Here is a 20,210-nt window from a genome sequence, read left to right on the forward strand (position 1 = left end):
TTGAGTTGGGTGGGAAAACTATGTACAGATGACTCGGAGATTGTGGAGGCTGGAGCCGGTCTCTTGAGTTCGTTGGAACTGAGGGTTGGAGTTTCTTGAAGATCTGGTATAATGGTCGGTGTGTTGATGATTTGAGTTCCTGGAATTATCTGATCTTCTTCACTCGCGTCTGGCTGAGATGGTGGTGTAGAACTTGGGATTACGTTGTTTTTCGGACATAGCTTCGCTATGTGGCCTGTTTGTTTGCATATGAAACAGCTAGTGGAATCGGTAGTTAGATAAACCCAATACGTGGTATCCTCGAAATTGATTTGGAGGTTTTCTGGAAGGAGAGAGACTGATTCCTGTTTTATGTAAATTTGCCGACGGAAAGACAGAATATGAGATCTACCGAGTTTGTTGAGGCCTGCACGAATATAACTCATTTGAGATGCTGGTATTATTCCTTTGGCTTTTAGAGCTTCTAAGAGAATTTCATGTGGAATCACTGGACATACATTAGACATTACTACACGTTTGTTTTTTTCCATAAGGTGCCTGATGGTTAATGCACAGTCTTTCACTTTGATGGTTTTGTTGGTTGTTTTTTCAACTAGAGATTTGTTTGAAAGAAAGGCACAGCCACGATTACCCGATATTTTGGATAAAAAGAATTGAACTGGTTTCTATTAGGTTTTCGAGGCCGTCGATGTAGTCGTCGATGGAAAGGCCTTCCAGGGAGTCCATGACTATAGCATGTACTTTTTTTGGTAGAGACATGGCGTTAGCGTATGTGTTCGAACTTTGAGGTGGGTTGGTACTTGGGTTTTGAGAGAACTTTGTGGTTTGATGGCTTTGAGAGTTGAGATTTTGGATTTGTGAAGCCATGGTTGAGGCTAGGAGCTGTGCAGGCTGCAATTGTAGCTTGCAAGCTGGTGGGAGAGACTGCACTGCTTGTTTGATGTACTTTTACTGTTCACGAAGCACAATAGAATATCTGATTGCTGTGTTGTAGCATCAGACTATTCGGGAACTTAGGTAAACACTACTGGTCGTCTAACACGTCTGCTCGCTTCGACGGCTGGAGACCCAATCGAGTGTCTGATTTAATTTGTGTTTTGATAATTTGATAGTAAACATCACTGCAATCCATGTGTTGAGTTTTGGAAAATAAGTCACTCAGAATATAACCAATTTTGAGCCATCCTCCGTTTTGCTAAAACATCTTGCCAAAAAGGAGATCTAAACCCCGCGATCTTTTCCGAGCAGTCATCCCAGTTTTTCTGAGCATCCTTTCGGGTTAAATTATTTCTCAAATTCCAGAAGTCCACAGAACAAAGTAAGTAGCATTTAATTCAATATTTCTGAACTTTGACATTTCGGTTAAATCAAACAGTTCTGCCTCGACAAATTAGTGTTCTCACTGATCTCCCCCGTATGGGAGAGTAGCTAAGCGCCCACGTTTTAATAATATTTCATTGTTAGCTGGTGGAATCGGTCCTATCCTAACAAAACTGGGGGTTCGTCCGGGATCTGCTTAGCTTTTGTTGCTTGCAATACTGTTTGGTTTTCTTTGTTTAAAATAATTTTTTTTGTGAGTGAGTGAACATATAAAAAAAAGATCCCAATTAAGTGCGCGTAAATACGAAAAATATTAAAAAGTCATAAGTGCGACAAAGAGAGAAACGAGAGAATATAAAAAGCAAGAGCATTGATAGGAGTTTGAAATTCGAGACGCGCGCGCAAGCACACAAAGACGCCGTGACGTCACTGCAGCCACATATCGGGTGGGACGCGCAGTAACGTCAGTGATTTTAAAATAATTTTTTTTTATTATTTCTTGTGACTTACAATTAATAAGTTCGGACGTTTTACTAGTTAAAAATCATTGAGACCCAGTGGATATTAGGAGAGGTACCCAAATAAGACAAAACGCAATAATATTACACAATATCTTTTCTTACACAGCAATTTTCTTTACACACTCAATGGACAGTTTGATGAGTCCTACCACATAACATATACACATAAAAGTTCATTACAAGTACTTTGATATTACACACAAAGAGTAGAATCAAGATTTTGAAAATTGGCATCGCATTCGAGTCACACACCAACAATCTACAATATACCTCCGTAGTTTGATATCACAAATTATTGTTCACTAACCAGTACACAGAGAGACGCATAAAACAGTAACTTCCAAAACATTTACACATAGAATCACACCAATTTTAGTTCAACAATTTTTTTATTGCATTACATTTTGATTGCCGACACTTGACTCCAAAAACAGGCACAGTCCTACATTTTACAGTCTAATTCAGAACTAACAAAAAAAAACACAAATTCTAATTGACACCATTCGCCTTGACACTCTGTATTTAACTAAAATTACACTTGTAACACTGCACTATTTCTCTTGAATACAGAACACACGTAGGGGTGGGCCCGTTAGGACACTGCTCGTGCCCCAAAATAACCGAAACACCCAGAATCTGGTCGACGAGTAGCACTAGAGTGCACTGGCAAGTGATCGCCAGAAGTCGAGCCAGGGCCTTGACGAGGCTGCTGCGTAGAGTCTTGGACTCCGGCTTTCGCAGGAGAAAGTCTGGGCTCTTGCACTCGAACCAGCTAACTTGGGTGTTGACACGCCTATTGAGAACCTATAAATACCAAAAATAATTAATTTCATGCGTATTTGTACCCCAGATAATAATTAATACCATATTTTGACCACTGAGCGAGGAAACGCTAAAATTTTTGTATATGAAACCCATTCTTACACACATTTATTTGCACAACTTTGCGTAAGGCATATTGATTAACAAGGACCCATTGCTAGACGTAGTTTAGGGGAAAGGCAAGATAGTCTAATCAAAAATATATCGAGATAGCTTGATCAGAACCAGGCGAGGACACATATAATCTGTCTAACCTAGTTTGGCGTCAAAGTATTTCTGACCAAAACCATAAATATTAATCATTTTGAACAAAACAAAATAAAATCCCAGGGTTTAGGTTAAAACACATCTATTTTGCACAAAAAGACCCAATAAATATTAATAATAATTGTCAAAAAGCGACAATTGACCCTCAGACGCGACAAATTTATAACAAAGTCAGCATATAGCAAGCTGATTATCACCTATAATTTACAGGAAAAGTATTAACAAGCAACAGAGGGAGTATGTGATTAATAATATTTGCAAAAATTACATAATTATTGTTAATGGTCCAAAAACTTTAAGTATAGAAGCACGGCTCTAAATAAAATACGGTTTTAGAACAAGGTTTGGACTATTAAAAATAAATTTAACATTCGATTATTCAACACAAGCAACATTAGAAACACGAACAATAATTTATTAATAGCTAAGTTATAGAAGCACGGTTCAGAATACATGAAAGACGCTTGTCGCACAAATTTCTACTTTTAAATTCTCCAAGTCTATTGAATAAAAACTCCAAGTACACGACTGAGTTATTAATCACAGACGCCACAATTAGTTAATTAAAAAAAAAAAAAAAATAGAGAGAGTAAGTGGTAAAAATATCATCCCCCCTACCCCAGCCTACAAAAGTATATTTTTTGTAATAATAAAAATACTGACCGATGTATTTTAATTAGCTCTATCCAAAAACATCGCCAGATTAAACTGCTCCACCTTATATTTCTAATGAATGAAATAAATCAATAAAGATTTGGGAAAAAAAATAAATTATCTTAATTTTGATACAGCCATATCTTTTTAAATAAACAATATTTCAAACTGCTCCAAACTGCTCCAAACTGCTCTACATCCATATAATACTGCTCCATAGTAATTTTTATCGGCTCCGCTATAGTTAACTGCAAAATAAGTAAAATTCATTTTGTCAGAAATGAGCTGACTGAAGCTCGTAGCGCGCAGGCGCGGATCTTATTCATTGCCGTATTGCCGGGATAAAGTTTAAATTAAGGTAAAGAATACATGTGTTACAAACTAAGTTTCTAACGAAATAAATTTTTTTATTATTATTTATTGCCAATGGTGTTTAATGAAAACGTATTTTATTTTTGTTGTAATATTAAGTATTATAATCTTGATGAGATACCATAACGATACTCGTCGCGCCATCTATTGGCAAACAACGATTTTGTGCAGTGAGACGAGATCAAGTCAGAGCGAGCGTATCGCGCATGCTTCGCAACTATACTCTAAGCGCCTATTACGTACTATACTATACTCCGTGTGTAGAGCCAGACTATGCTGTTCTGTACTCTACACTCTCTCTTCTGTTAGACTCCGATGTAGTCGGACGTGCCGACTACTGGGCTCTCAAGCCTAACTACTTTTTCAATATACATTATTATTATTAACCTCAGTGTTTATTATTTATTCCACCACTCCAACATGGTAGCAGAGCCCTGGAATTTTCTTTTCAATTTTGCATTAACCTTCGGGGAAATGCAAAATTGAGGGGGGTAAAAAGTGAGGTAAGAAGAAAGCCACGTGGAAAAGAAGTTAACGGTTATTGTTAACAAAATGAATCGCACAGTGAAAAATTGAGCAGTGAAATTAAAGGAGAAAGTTTCTCAGAAAGATTATATGCTTGTGGAGCATTGAAATTTAAATTTTGTGTCGAAACTGCCGTCGAAAAAAAGAAAAATTTCAAGTGAAGATTAACCAGTCAAGAAAAGGTTCAAGTCAAATATATATGCTCAGTGACAAAGATTAAGTTGTCAGGTATTAAACAATAAGAAGAATTTTGAAAATTAATAAAGATTCAAGTGCGATGTCAATAGATTAAAGTCGGCAAGTGAAAAACGTGGTAACGTGCTAGTACAGAGCACGTGGCAATTTTGAGGTTAAGCACATGTTCTCGTGGCTTAAACATAGAGTAAAACAAGAAAATGAATTAGATGCTACAGATATTGAATTAACAAAGAAAATAAGAAATAAGATTAGAAAAATATTTTTAAAAGAAATCAAGAAAATTGTTGTATTGAAAAATCAAGTGTACGAGAATATACGTGTCAAAGAAGAAGAATTAAAAATGACAAAACAAGCTAAAGTTGAAGATATTATGATACCCGTGTTTGATGGTGCAAATTACTCCAGTTGGAAAATAAGATTGATGATTTTATTAGAATATAAAGAGTGTAACGAACCTGCAACTAGTAAAATAACTGCTGCATACAAAGATAAAGAAGATGAATGGCAGAAAAAAGATTTAAAAGCAAGAACGATAATAATAAGCACTGTATCCGATAAACAATTAGAATACATTGGTGAATGTAAATCAGCATTTGACATGATGGAAAAATTCGATAAAATGTACTCGACGCAATCCACGTCACTACAAATAATTTGCAGAGGAAAGCTGGAAGAAGTAAAGTTGAAGAATTTTGATCAAGTAGACGATTTTTTCGCAGAATTCTAAAAATCCGTGAACGAGTTCAAGGCGGCTGGTGGAAAACTAGATGAAACAGAGAAGATGAGGTATTTAATACGAGCACTACCACCAAGCTACAGCTACATAGGAGACTTCATTGATGTCATTCCAGAAGATCAAAGGACAGTAGACTATGTCAAATCGAAAATTAAAGAAAAAAATTATGCCAAAAACGATTCTGATAAAAAGAGTAATGTAAGTACTTTTACAGCCAAGTTCGAAGGCAAATGTTACAACTGTGGAAAAGTTGGACATTACAAAAATGCATGCACGAGACCACCACAGCAGAGTAACCGAGGACGAGGTGCTCAATCCAGTCAAGGTCAGCGAGGTCATCAGAGAGGCTACAACAGAGGTGGAAACTCCAGAGGTCGTGACCGAGGCAGAGGACAAGGCCAACCCAGAGGTGACTTTTCAAGCGAGCAACAGGGCAACTATTCATCTGAATCATGGACAACGCAGGTATGCCACGACTCGAACAATTCTTATACCTATCCTCGGGAAAAGTATAAGAATGATAAAACAAGTGAAGTAAATCATGTAACAGGTTATAGCGAAAATTGTAGCGAAATCGATTGGTTATTAGATAGTGGTTGCACAGATCATATTATAAAAAATGATAAATTCTTTGATAAATGTGTAGATTTGAAGAATCCTGTTGATGTAAAATTACCAGATGGTAAAATGTTAAAAGCAACCAAAATAGGTACTGTTAAGACTTATTTTAAAAATTATTATAATCAAAAATATGTTGATATAAAAAATGTCTATTACGTTAAAGGTATTAAACAAAATTTGATGAGTTTAGCAAAAATAACTGAAAATTATACAGTATTAGCAACTAAAGATATTGCAAAAATATTTAATAAATCTAGAGAGTTGATAGCTGTAGCAAACAAAAAAGAAAATTTGTTTTATATGAAAAGTTTTGTATCAAAAAGAGCAAGTAATGAAATGTATGTAAATTCACTAAAACTAACTGACAAAGAAAAATGGCATGGGGCATTAGGCCATGTAAATTTTCAATATTTAAATAAACTAGTAACTAATAAATTAGTTGAAGGATTGCCAGAAAAAATTGAAAATGTCGAAATGAAATGCGCAAATTGTATAAAAAGCAAAATGGCGAATGTACCTTTTGAAAATAGCAGATCAAAAACAACTGAAATTCTAGAATTGATTGATACTGATTTGAATGGTCCACATAACACAACTGGTTATGGTGGAGAAAAATATTTCCTAACTTTTGTTGATGACTATAGTAAATGCACGAGAATTTTTTGTATTAAAAGTAAAGCTGAAACAGCTAGTTGTTTGAAAGAATTTGTTAATTTAGTAGAAAATAAATTCAATAAAAAGGTTAAAAAATTACGATGTGATAATGGCAAAGAATATTTAAATAAGGAAATTTATGACTTTGTAAAATCAAAAGGAATAGAGTTATTGCCATGCCCACCCTACGTCCATGAATTAAATGGAGTAGCGGAGAGATATAATAGATCTGCAATAGATATGGGTAGATGTTTAATGCGAGAAGCTAAAATTCATAGACGTTACTGGCCCGAAATCATAAAAACGGTCGCGTATTTAAAAAACCGTACAATTGCAAATACAGCGGAAAATAAAACTCCTTTCGAGATATTCTTTGGTAAAAAACGTAATGTAGATAACTTAAAAATTTATGGTAGTCGTGTCTTTGTAAGAGTACCAGAAACTTTACGAAAAAGCAAATGGGACGATAAAGCACAATTAGGCGTATTAGTAGGTTATGTAGAAAATGGTTATAGAGTCTTAGTAAACGGTAGAATAATTCATGCTAGACATGTTCAAGTAGTTGAAGAAAAAACTCAATTAATTTGTTTAGAAAAACTTGATGATGAAAAAGATAGAGATTTGGAAAATAGCGAATCTGAAAATAAAGGAAATGAAATACTAGAAAATGAATCCAAAATTGATAAATATGATGTAAATTCAAATAGAAAAAATTCTCTTATCTCTACTCAGACCTTCGGGAAAAGTATAGATAACGAATTAAACTCTGATATTGCTGAAAATGAAAATTCAAACTTAAAAGTGCAAAGAAAATCAAATAGAAAGAAAAGTCCTGTAAATAGATATGGAAATCCTGTAACTCATTTTATCTATGTAAATTACATTGATGCAAATATACCGAATACATTTGAGGAGGCGTTAAACTCAAATGAATATAAACAATGGAAAATTACAATGGACTCAGAGATAAATAGTCTAAACAAAAATAATACTTGGCAAATTGTTGAAAGGCCAAAAGACAAAAGGGTAATTGATGTAAAATGGGTCTATAAAAAGAAAAATAACAATGTTTATAAAGCGAGATTAGTTGTAAGAGGATTTCAACAAAGAGAATACATTGAAAATGTTTATTCACCAGTAGGCAAAATGCAAACATTGAAAATTTTATTGTCTTACAGCTGTAAAAATAATTTATTCATAGAATAAATGGATGTAGAGACAGCTTTCTTAAATGGTAATGTAACAACCGAAGTATATATAAATGAACCGAAAGGTTATGAGACTGGTGACAATAAAGTTTGCAAGTTGCAAAAGGCATTATACGGATTGCGAGAAAGTCCTAGAGCCTGGTATAATTGTTTCAACGAATATATTGAAAAATTGAATTTCATGAGAAGTAATTACGATTACTGTCTATACGTAAATAATACAAGTAAAGATCCAATATATATACTAGTCTTTGTAGATGATCTCTTAATTTGTTGCAAAGACAAAAATAAAATAAACAAAGTTAAAGCTAGTCTAATGCAAAGGTTTGCAATGAAAGATATGGGCAAAATTAGCCAATACATTGGTATAGATATAGATTACAGTAATGATAGAAGTAAAATGACATTAAGTCAGACTAAGTATATTGAATCTTTAGCTATAAAATATAATTTAGAAAATGCCAAACTGTATAATACTCCAATGGAGTCCAACCTAAAACTAGAACAAGCTAGTGAAATTGATGAAAATATAAAATACAGAAATTTAATTGGCGAACTATTATATATAAGTACAGGCACAAGGCCAGATATATCTTATAGTGTAAATTACCTAAGTCGTTACCAAAACTGTTATAACCAAACACATTATAAATATGCGATGCGAATTCTTAAGTATTTGTACAAAACAAAAGATCTCAAACTAACTTACTGCGACAATGTTAATACCGAAATATTAGACTGTATGGTAGATTCTGATTATGCAGGTGATAATGTACATAGAAAATCTACAACAGGCTTTGTAATTAGATTGTTTGGAAATTTAATTTTTTGGAAAACGCATAAACAAAGTACTGTAACAAAATGTTCTACTTTTGCAGAATACACTGCTATGTCAGAAGCAGTGACTGAAGTTTTGTTTGTTAGGAATCTATTATGTGAATCTTTTGATGTAAATTTCGAAAACCCGATTAATATATACGAGGATAACTCAGGTGCAATTGCGATTGCAAAATATGGTAATTTCACGAAAAATTCTAAGCACATCGAAGTGCAATATCATTATATAAATGAAAATTACGAAAAAGGGATAATTGTTATTGTAAAAATAGAATCAAGTTCAAACTTGGCTGATATGCTGACTAAAAGTCTAGACAAAACAAAGTTCATAAAAAATAGACAAGCGTTAAGACTAATCTAAAATTGTTATTGCATAATTCCAAGTTCAGTTGTAAAATTTCATATTCAATTGCAAAGAACTCAAGTCCAGTTGTAAAACGCAAGTTCAAGGTAACAATCGCCAAGTTCACTCGAAATATTTTTTGAAAATTTTTGAAACAGAAAAGTGCTAAAATTAATTTAAAATGCGAGAAACAAACTTGTATGCGAAACTGAAAATTATTGTTTAAACAAATATGTTTGTAAAAGATCAAGATTATAAACTTAAGGAGGCGTGTTGTAATATTAAGTATTATAATCTTGATGAGATACCATAACGATACTCGTCGCGCCATCTATTGGCAGACAACGATTTTGTGCAGTGAGACGAGATCAAGTCAGAGCGAGCGTATCGTGCATACTTCGCAACTATACTCTAAGCGCCTATTACGTACTATACTATACTCCGTGTGTAGAGCCAGACTATGCTGTTCTGTACTCTACACTCTCTCTTCTGTTAGACTCCGATGTAGTCGGACGTGCCGACTACTGGGCTCTCAAGCCTAACTACTTTTTCAATATACATTATTATTATTAACCTCAGTGTTTATTATTTATTCCACCACTCCAACAATTTTAGATTCTGCCTTAGGTACCACTGTATTAACTATAAGAAGGAGATTTTTAGCCAAATAATCTGTGATAATCTGAGAAATAGCGATGATAGTTTTATAATACTTCTTATAGTTAATACAGTGGCACCTAAGGCAGAATCTAAAATAAAATACGTTTTCATTAAACACCATTGGCAATAAATAATAATAAAAAAATTTATTTCGTTAGAAACTTAGTTTGTAACACATGTATTCTTTACCTTAATTTAAACTTTATCCCGGCAATACGGCAATGAATGAGATCCGCGCCTGCGCGCTACGAGCTTCAGTCAGCTCATTTCTGACAAAATGAATTTTACTTATTTTGCAGTTAACTATAGCGGAGCCGATAAAAATTACTATGGAGCAGTATTATATGGATGTAGAGCAGTTTGGAGCAGTTTGGAGCAGTTTGAAATATTGTTTATTTAAAAAGATATGGCTGTATCAAAATTAAGATAATTTATTTTTTTTCCCAAATCTTTATTGATTTATTTCATTCATTAGAAATATAAGGTGGAGCAGTTTAATCTGGCGATGTTTTTGGATAGAGCTAATTAAAATACATCGGTCAGTATTTTTATTATTACGAAAAATATACTTTTATAGGCTGGGGTAGGGGGGGTAAAAATATCTGCTTACACAAAACACACCCATGACGTCATGCAGACTCAGCACTATCCTCCTTGATCTTGAGGATGTTTATAAAAAAATTCAAGCTGCTGCTGACTGCCACGAAAGCTGAAAAGAAAGACAAAACAAGTTTACACAAAGCAACAGTTCTCGGGTTGTTTGCAAGAAATTTAATATTTATTTAATAAAAAAAAACTTATCTGAGTCAGCTGATAGAGTTGCTGCTGCGACATTGGGAACAATCCTGGGCCCAAACTTTGACCTTTGCAGGAACACCGTGATAGCACGCACACGCACTTTTGATTGAACGATACGAGACGACACGCACGGTTCACCTTTTGCAAAACAATTAGCAATAATTTGAAGGCGAAAAGTACACGCGACGCAATACGAGGCAACAGCTGACGCAAACGGACTCGACTAGGGAGTTTGACTGTAGCGAGAAGTTAGGCGCGGAGCGGTGCCACACCCAAGCTAGTGACTATAGACTCGAGAGCGGGCGGACGCCATTTTTAGAGCGGCGGAGCGCGCGCGAATATTTGAATTCGAATATTGGACTTCGATACTTTTCAAGAGAATTATTGTAAAGTAAATTCAGTAATTAAACAATTAAACTATTGCTACTGTATTTAGACCGGATTAACGAAAACAAGGCCGTGTCCATTGGAATTAAATTATTTCCTTACGACTTTGAAATATTACGTGACAGTTTGAGACCATTCAGAAACAATAGTTTTTTTTGCATAATAGGGCTTTTACATAAATATAAATAATCTTTACGGTTAAGACTATTATTCAAACATTATATGTTAATAATTATAGGCGAATTAATTTCGAAAACACTATTTAGGGGAAATTCATTTACATAATCGATAACAACAAATAGTCATCTATTATTTTTAAATAAATAAATTAATTTTGAATTATACAAAATAATTAGCATAATTAAATTTTCTTTTAGGGAATTTTGCGAAGAAAATAAATCACGTAAATATTTTAATTGAATTTACAAAACCGGACCATCACTCTTAATTTAAATTTGACTTAAATTTTGACAGAGGACACGACACAAATTTTCTTTTTCCCATTAAAAAAAAATGCACGATTTGACGACTCTCGTTGGATAAGCCTTTAGTTTAGACATATACCCGTGAACACTTAATATTAATTTAGTATTAATATTTTATTACAATATTTTATTAACTACTGGTTTTATTATTAATCATTATCACCATTTATTATTATTTATCGAACCCCACAATAATTAAACGAAAATTAATTATCAAAAATCCCACAATTTCGTTTACGTTACCCCTTAATATACTTCAATATATTATCTACACCCACATCATAAAATTTTAATTACAATAATAATAATAACATATGATAAATATAATATTGGGATTGTGAGGAGAGGAAATAAGGCTTTATTAAAATAGTGGCACGGAATTACGGACTCTCTATAAAGCAAGAACGTTTTAGAAGTATTTAGAGAGCTATCTAGAGGATTATTTAGAATTTTCTACGACAATTAAAAGGCAGTAAATCTATTCAAAATGACAGACGAGACCGGCAATAGGACGGGTGAAAACACAGGAGCAGACTTGGCTACCACCATGGCCAATAGCTTCATGCTTATGAGTTGCGTAAGCGGCATACAAAGCTTTGACGGGAAACATACCAAGTTCAGAGACTACATACAAGATTTGAAGAATGCAAATGAACTTGTAACTGAGGCAATACGACCACAATTTATGCGAAATGTGCTGCAGAGAATAACCGGAGCAGCGAAGAAGAGTCTCAACAACAAAACCATAACAACAGTAGAAGACTTAATTAAACATTTAAAGCAGAGATTTGGTCCAGGCAGGGACTTTAGTTATTATAACACACGTATCCAGACGGTCAAGATGAGGCAAGGAGACACTGTAGGAGATTTTTATGACGAATTGAACGTTTTACTGAGCAGTGCCAGGAATGCATTGAAAGAAGAAAAGGGAAGTGACAACCTTGACGCGATGATGGAACCATTGGAGATGCTGGCAGTCGATATATACATAAGGGGATGACCAGCTAATTTAACGGAAAGAGTGGACTTATTCAAACCAAAGAATCTACGAGAAGCATACGAAGAGGCTGTGCGACTAGAAACACGCATGGAAGCCAGGATCATACCGGACTCCAGGCCACGAGTGAATCGAAGTTATTATAATACAGAAAGAAGGGATAGTTATAATAATGGATACCGCAATGAAGGTGGCGGATATAATAATAGAGGCGAATGTAACAATGAAGAATACAGAAATCAAAATAGATATGACAACAGAAATCGCAGACATGACGATTTTATAGGATATATGCCTGAAGAAGAAGAATGTGCAGGATATGTCGAGGAGGAAGAAGATTATGCAAGATACGACAACGAAGATGAAGACTACGTAGGCTACGTCAATGAGCCTGAACAACGCCAACGAGAATTCCAAGATAACCATAGGAGGAACAATTATAACCGGAATAACTACAACCAAAATGGTTATCAAGGTTATCAGAGAGGAAATGGTAGTGGCAACAATTACAATAGAGGAGGATACCAGCGGGGGTATAACAACAGCAACAGACAAGGAGGGAGCAATTGGCCGTCGTGGAATAGAAAGTATGGTCAAAGAAGCCAAAGGCAAATTTTTAATCACGAAACTGGACGTCGTGAAAATTATCAACCTAGTGGTCCGGATAGACGAGAGAATTACAATAATTATCCCAATAACTGGAGAAACGGCAATGCAAGAAACTATCAACAAAACGAAAACGAACGAGAGAATTTAAACTCTCAAAGGGCTCGTCATGGAGAAAGAATGACGAGCCAGGAACAGAACCAACAACCTATCCAGAAACCACAGCAGAATGTGGACTACCAGAAATATCAACAACAAACACAGGGTTACAATCAAGGCAGGCAGAACCCAAATCAGAGCAGCCAGAACAACCAGGTGCAGCAAAAGGCACCAGTGATGGCGATAATGGAACTTCCAATATATGGACAGCCGACTGCAAGGGACCTGAAGAGGTTACTTGGGAAAATGATGAACCAACAGCAATAAAAGTACACATACCACAAGGAACCACGAAACGTTGGTTAACATTCATGATAGACAATGGAGCAAGTGTAAATCTAATCAAATTAAGTTTTATACACGATGACATGCCAATAAATATGAAAGACAGTGAGGAATCTTGGAGGAATAACCACGGGAACAGTACCGACTCTAGGAGCAGTTTATTTGCTTATCAGAAATACACCAGTGAAATTCCACATAGTGACAGACGATTTTCCGACACCACACGATGGACTATTAGGAAGAAATTATTTAAAGAAGGAAGAGGCTGTCATTTCTTATTTTAACAACGCTCTAATGGTAGACCGAGACGCAATGCACCCAATGCCATTTCTGGGACAAGAAAAAGAATACAGAAAGAAGAGAAAAAGGGCACATAATTCTTACAAAACCAGCAACGTGCTACAAGTCGAAGACAAGAAAGACGATAAAGAAGCACCTGTAACAGATGTATCCAAAAATGAGAAGACACCAGCAAAAACGAAACATGTTTTAAAGGCCAGAACTCGGCAAGTTGTAAGAATCAATCTAATCAGAAGTGAATTAAAAGAAGGATACATACCCAGAATCGATGTAGGGAATGAAAATGTATTTTTGTGAGAAGGAGTAGTAATTAACGACAACAACACCTGCAAAATGATGGCAATTAATACGAGTGAAGAAGACGTCATGATAGAGGTCGATGCCAAAGAATTAATACCATTTGACACGGAGCCAAATTTTTTAGAAGAAACAGACAGCGAATTTAATGGTGAAGTTATAGTGGACAGAATTAAGAGGCTAGAGAAGGTGAAAGAATCAATTAGAAGAAGTCACTTGAATCAAGAAGAACTAAAAATAGTGGACAGTATAATAGAAGATTATTTAGATAGATTTTTATTACCAGGAGACAAGTTACCGTGTACAGATATGATCCAGCACCACATACATTTAGAGGACGACATACCTATAAACACGAAACAATATAGGCATCCTCCGAAACATAAGAAAGTCGTCAGAGAGAGTGTGGAGAAGAAATTGCGAGATAAAATTATTAGAGAATCGAATTCACCATGCAACTCGCCAATATTGATAGTACCGAAGAAGCCTGACAGTCATGGAAACCCAAGATGGAGGATGGTAATCGACTTTCGTGAAATCAATAAAAAGACAATCAGAGACGCCTACCCTCTGCCTAACATTGCCGACATCCTGGACCAATTAGGTGGAGCAACATACTTTTCGATTTTCGACCTTGCAAGTGGATTCCAGCAGATATCAATGGCACCAGAAGACTGTTACAAGACAGCATTCACAACCCTCAACGGACATTATGAGTATACACGTTTACCAGAAGGTCTGAAGAACGCAACAGCGACATTTCAACGCTTAATGGAAAAGGCACTTAGAGGTTTGCAAAACATAGAGATGTTAGTGTATTTAGATGATATTACAGTCTACAGCAAGGACTTGCAAGAACACGAACAGCGAATTAGGCATATGATGGATAGACTAAGGCTCGCCAAATTGGTACTGCAGCCAGATAAAATTGAATTTTTTTGACGAGAAGTAGGATTCTTAGGACACATAATAAGTTCCAGAGGAATTGAACCAAATCCGGAAAAGGTGGAAGCAATAACAAAGTTACCCACACCAAAGACAGCAAAGAATGTAAGAACACTACTAGGAATGTTTGGATACTACAGGAAGTAGGGAAGGGAACATTAAGGACTTTGCGAAGATAGCTAAGCCACTAAATGACCTGCTCAAGAAAAACGTAAAATTTGAATGGACAGAAGATTGCGAGAAAAGCTACCAGATACTGAAAGATTGCCTTGTAAGAGAACCCATATTACAATTCCCAGACTTCAACAAGGAGTTCACACTGACCACTGATGCGTCAGATTACGCAATAGGAGCAGTATTAAGCCAAGAAAAGGACGGCTTCGATCACCCAGTACAATATTTGTCTAAAGCGCTCAACAAAGCCGAGAGAAATTATTCAACCACGGAGAAAGAATGCCTCGCAGTACTTTACGCCTTGCACCAGTTTAGACCTTATTTATTGTGCAGAAAATTTACACTAGTTAGTGACCACGAACCACTAAACTGGATGCACAGCAGAAAAGACCCAGGCCAAAGACTCATGAGGTGGATGTTTAGATTCACCAGGTATGAGTACACTTTTAAGTATAAACCAGGAAAGCTGAATAAAAACGCAGATGCACTATCACGGAATTCACCAGAAATGACTAAAGAAGAGGTCAACAAAAATCTACCTATGATCAAAATAATGGTAATAGAAGAAAAACAAAGTAAACAAGAAAAGGCGGCAGCAAGTGTAGCAAAACCAGCCAAGGGAATTGTGCAACCACGCACCAGGATACAATCAATAGGCGACATAGCAAATAAACCTAGAGGAAGAGGAAGACCCATAGGAGCCAAAACCAATAAAGAGGCACCAAAGTTAGAGCATAGCGTGATAGCTCAAAGAACTAGAGCAAGACGCGCACAAGTACAGAGTCCAGTGGGACAGTACATCAAACAAGGAGCAATACCCAAAGTATCCAAACCCGTTGCATCAAGAAAAGCCACAAAACCAAGAAAATCAGTGACAGCTAAACCCACAGCTGAAAAATCGACTGAAGCGTCAACAGCAGAAACTAGCTCCATTCAGCTGAAGGAAATCCCAGAAAGTTCAACCGATGCAGACTCCGATACATCGATGACAGTCAACCCATCTAGACGATCGTGGTTATCTTCGACAACCAACGAAGACACCGACTCAGAGAACCCACCGATACCAGACCCAAGGTATAGTGGACTACGACAAGAAGACACAGAGACGACGGAAGAAGAAACAGAAGATGACGAAGTATTTTCTTTAGAAGAAAACCAGCGCACATCTCAGAAAACATAGATGTGCTAGGACCAAATATGGCCAACAATGACGGAAGGCCATTGCATGAAATAGTCAGCAAACTAAGAGAAATAGGCGAACATAAACGACAAAACTACAGTACAAACACAGTACTATATGGAAGCATGACCGTCCAATTAATAATAGTAACGATAATAATAATTATCATCATAAAGATGAAGTGTCTAAGAAAATGGCGCTGCCCAAAGAATAAGAAGCGCAGAAACCCATCACCGAGAATAAACACCAAAAGACGAAAGATCGAAACAAAAGATGAGGAAATCAAACTCGAAGACATTCTAGGCAGCCATAAAAACCACGCAATCCTGCGACTAGCCCGCGAAAACCCTAAAACGAACGCGCAATCGATAACAAAGAAATTTGCACTACCCAAACAAGAAGCAGAATGCTCATGAGTGAATGAAATTAAAATTTTGAATTTCCAGGACGCTTGTACATAGCAAAACAATGCTTAACCAAACAAATTTTTTTTTCTCTTACATGATTGATGTAATCTATTTGCAGACAAAGGAATACACAATGGACTTTAGACCAAGAACAAACATTTCAATGTTCTGCGATGTAGACATACCACTATCAAACATAATAAGAGAATTTGAAAGAGTAGGAGAACTCCAGAACGCCCGTGTAGAAAAACACAAATATGAACGAGAGACCAAAAAGATAACGCTATCTTTCAACTCAGAAAGAGAGATAGCAAAAGCATATGAACTCAGATCCCTATTAGCCAAGCAAAATAAATTAAAGAGGAACAGCAAGAGAGCAGCACCATACCAAACTCCCATGATAACCACAGGACCAAAAACAGCAATCGGAGATTTGATAGACCTCACTCCAAAAGAAGAACCAACAGTTAGATCTGAAGTACATGTGGTTAATCAACCATCAGCACCTCAACCAATCAGGAACAGGCTGTTCTGCCTACTGCCTTGGGACGGCAATGATAGAGAGAAAGACGAAATGTTCTTCAGACATTTCGCCCAGTTCGGGACACTAGCATACTACGAAACAGTCAGAGACAAAAAGGGACGTTTGTCATACGGATACGTACAATATTTCACACAAGAAGACACCAAAGCCGCCAAGGAAGAGAGTGACCCAATGTACAAAGCAACATTTGCCGAACCGCGAAGACTACCACGTGCAGCGCAAGGAACCGCAAATACTAAATTCCATGACAGATGCAAACAGATGATAGAAGTAGAAATATACAACTTACATGAATACTTACATACAGCCACTACAGGAGACAATTATGGAATTAAAAGAAAAAATAGCAAAACTGGAAAATCAAAAGGAAAACAACCGACATCCACCAACACCCAGGACAAATAGAGTGAGCCATGGAAGACCCAAGACCCCAGAAGCCACCCTCCCTGACCTAGATGAAAATGAGAGCAGTATGAGCATAGAATAAGACAGATAAATTTACATTTTGCGACCGTGTTATATAACCATAATAAACAATAGTTAGGACCAATGACCTTGTATGAATGAATGAATGCATGAACGAAAATACATCGCATGAATTAAAATAACCAAATACACATAACATATAATTATCATACCACGCTCTTTGAATTATTTTCAGATATGGACCAAGTTTTGAAAAATATCGTCACCTCAATCGTCTTCGACGAAGTTTTGGACCATGTCACAATCTGTTTTGACCCCGCGGGAAAACTCCCTATGGTGATGAAGCTATTGAACAGTTATGGACCAAACAACACCGTCACGTTTGAAATTATTCCAAGAGGACCACACCATGACTCAGCGAGATTAACTATTAAGTACAGAACACGGACAAGCGCGACGAGACTCAGAAGCGCCACATCCAGAACAGAGGACAGGATGACAGTAGAACAGAGAGTAGAAGCACCGACTGATTCGGACAGCTCAGACACAGACGACGAACATAGCAGCAGCGACAGCAGTACCACTGACGGAACCGACGGAACGGACAACACTAGCGACACTCCTGAAGGCGACGATAACGACGAAAATGACGAAGTTATTTTAAATTCAGACGAAGATGTCCCACAGCAAGACAATGACAATAACGAAGACAACATGAACAGCGACAGTGAGAACGCCACAGGCAACGACAATGACCACATCCCAGACAACAATGACGACAATTACGTCAGTAATGACATCGACAATGCAGACAACAACGATATCAACAGCGACGACAATGTTAATGATAACGGCTACCCCTTGCAGTACAATCCCCAAAACAACGTGGAATTACTCAAGATGAACCTGACGGACGCTTATACGATAACAGCTATATACAGAGGAGACACAATTGACGCAGAGGCATTGTTCAGACAGTACGGACCATGCCACACAGAACATTACATGTCCACGACAGACGACACTAAAGCCATATCGACACGGTACCAGTTAGACAAACATGCACGGAAAATAATAAATCTGTATCTGTAAACAATATATACAACGGACAGACGAGGACGTACAAGGACTTCGACGGCAAGAACGAAAACAGGGACCACCGACAACAGAATACGTTAGATCGGACGATACTATTTGTGTACGAGTACCGCGGACAGTAAGCAAACAAGAACTGACGGAAATATTTGCAACATTTGGAGAAATAGCTGACATACGACGCATCAAACCGAACGACGAAGACGAACGTTATACAGCATTTATACAATACAGACACAAGGACAGCGCATACAAAGCAGTAACAGAAACTGACAATACATACTTACCGAAATGGGCTTATAATCGAAGACAACGGACGACAAAACCAGCGACGACACAGGAAAATGCACAGGAGCGAAAGAGAACCGAAGGACCACAGAGACAAAGACGATGGACGTTGGACTCCGCCAACAACACAAAACTGTATGTTCTCGCACCACCTGACACGACACAACAGGAATTCAGAGCGGACTTCATAAAATACGGAGAAGCAATACAGATAGAGTTAACAAACGGAAAAAAGGAGAATAATGAAAAAGTAGGATACGTTATTTACAAGGACAAAATAGACGCCATCGACGCCAAACTAAACGGACCACGAAAATACAAAATTGACTGGAAGTTAACGCCACAGACTACTGAGACACTATTACATTTTACATGCGGAGACCAAATACCGATACAGAGTTTTACAGACCACACACGCGACTGCACCACAACTACACTACGACGACGGCTACAAGACAAAAAAAAGAACAACCGAGTACCAGCAGACAAGCCGACGAGAGGCAGAATGCTGACACAGCAGGGACAGCAACGCAGTCAACAAGAGCACCAGTCTCAGTACACAGAGCCTTATACATCGACTACAGCTCATCAAGTGATGAAGAGTTAAATGAAGTAGAAATAGCCAGATCAATACGACAGCGACAACTGACCATAGACAATAGACAACATCAAAATGAGAGAGCAGATGAGGCAGAAGCACCAGCGAGGCACGAGGACGAAGCAGCTAATGAGTTACGACAAGAACTGGACAAAATTGACTTCAAGAAGATATTAGACGTTAGTTTTTAAGTGACGACACCGTGACGCTAGTTTAAGTTAGATTTAAGAAACCAAGAGTGCCATAAAAGTTTTGTAGTCAATAAAAGATGCAGAACATAAGTATTATTGAACCTAGTCACCACTATTGTCATCTAAAATATTGTTTTGTACTACTTTTCATAAAAAAAGGCGAAAACATTTTCTTTCACTGACCAATTGACCTACATCCAAACAATGCACCTTAATATAATATAAATATTAAACTATAGGAACTAATATCATATATAATATAAACGAAAGCGAATCTACTTACTAACACAAATGAAATATAGTATTAGCA

At 36.6% G+C, this 20,210-nt stretch overlaps 3 protein-coding genes across 4 annotated transcripts; 2 read left to right on the forward strand and 1 right to left on the reverse strand.

The window, feature by feature from the left end:
• The first annotated feature begins 1,217 nt into the window (after positions 1–1,217).
• Positions 1,218–19,576, forward strand: LOC116416447 (stress protein DDR48-like). Of its 2 annotated transcripts, none has more exons than XM_031925130.1 (2): positions 1,218–1,318; positions 17,964–19,576. In XM_031925130.1, exon 2 carries the CDS (start codon positions 17,966–17,968, stop codon positions 18,818–18,820), a length of 855 nt encoding a protein of 284 aa, XP_031780990.1. In that variant the 5' UTR covers positions 1,218–1,318; positions 17,964–17,965; the 3' UTR covers positions 18,821–19,576. The 2 variants fall into 2 exon arrangements, with proteins under 2 accessions (XP_031780990.1, XP_031780991.1); XM_031925131.1 differs by lacking the exon at positions 1,218–1,318 and adding an exon at positions 1,840–1,893.
• LOC116416444 lies at positions 1,999–2,759 on the reverse strand. The gene is made up of 2 exons (XM_031925127.1): positions 2,706–2,759; positions 1,999–2,645 (listed from the first exon to the last, which is right to left on the reverse strand). Exons 1-2 carry the CDS (start codon positions 2,757–2,759, stop codon positions 2,364–2,366), a joined length of 336 nt encoding a protein of 111 aa, XP_031780987.1. The 3' UTR covers positions 1,999–2,363.
• Positions 5,427–9,273, forward strand: LOC116416448 (ubiquitin-associated protein 2-like). The gene is made up of 2 exons (XM_031925132.1): positions 5,427–5,880; positions 7,283–9,273. Exons 1-2 carry the CDS (start codon positions 5,461–5,463, stop codon positions 7,352–7,354), a joined length of 492 nt encoding a protein of 163 aa, XP_031780992.1. The 5' UTR covers positions 5,427–5,460; the 3' UTR covers positions 7,355–9,273.
• Positions 19,577–20,210: the final 634 nt, after the last annotated feature.

Source organism: Nasonia vitripennis, assembly GCF_009193385.2.
Source record: "Nasonia vitripennis strain AsymCx chromosome 2 unlocalized genomic scaffold, Nvit_psr_1.1 chr2_random0005, whole genome shotgun sequence".
Taxonomy (NCBI): Eukaryota; Metazoa; Arthropoda; class Insecta; order Hymenoptera; family Pteromalidae; genus Nasonia; species Nasonia vitripennis.

Bases quoted from the DNA above. Each gene is read 5' to 3' on its own strand.
- LOC116416444 (XM_031925127.1), bottom strand. From the start codon at position 2,759: ATGGGTTTCATATACAAAAATTTTAGCGTTTCCTCGCTCAGTGGTCAA. The intron at 2,646-2,705 runs GTATTAATTATT...TGGTATTTATAG, and splicing joins CGCTCAGTGGTCAAAATATG to GTTCTCAATAGGCGTGTCAA.
- LOC116416448 (XM_031925132.1), top strand. From the start codon at position 5,461: ATGAGGTATTTAATACGAGCACTACCACCAAGCTACAGCTACATAGGA. The intron at 5,881-7,282 runs GTATGCCACGAC...TAATTTGTTTAG, and splicing joins CTGAATCATGGACAACGCAG to AAAAACTTGATGATGAAAAA.
- LOC116416447 (XM_031925130.1), top strand. From the start codon at position 17,966: ATGGACCAAGTTTTGAAAAATATCGTCACCTCAATCGTCTTCGACGAA.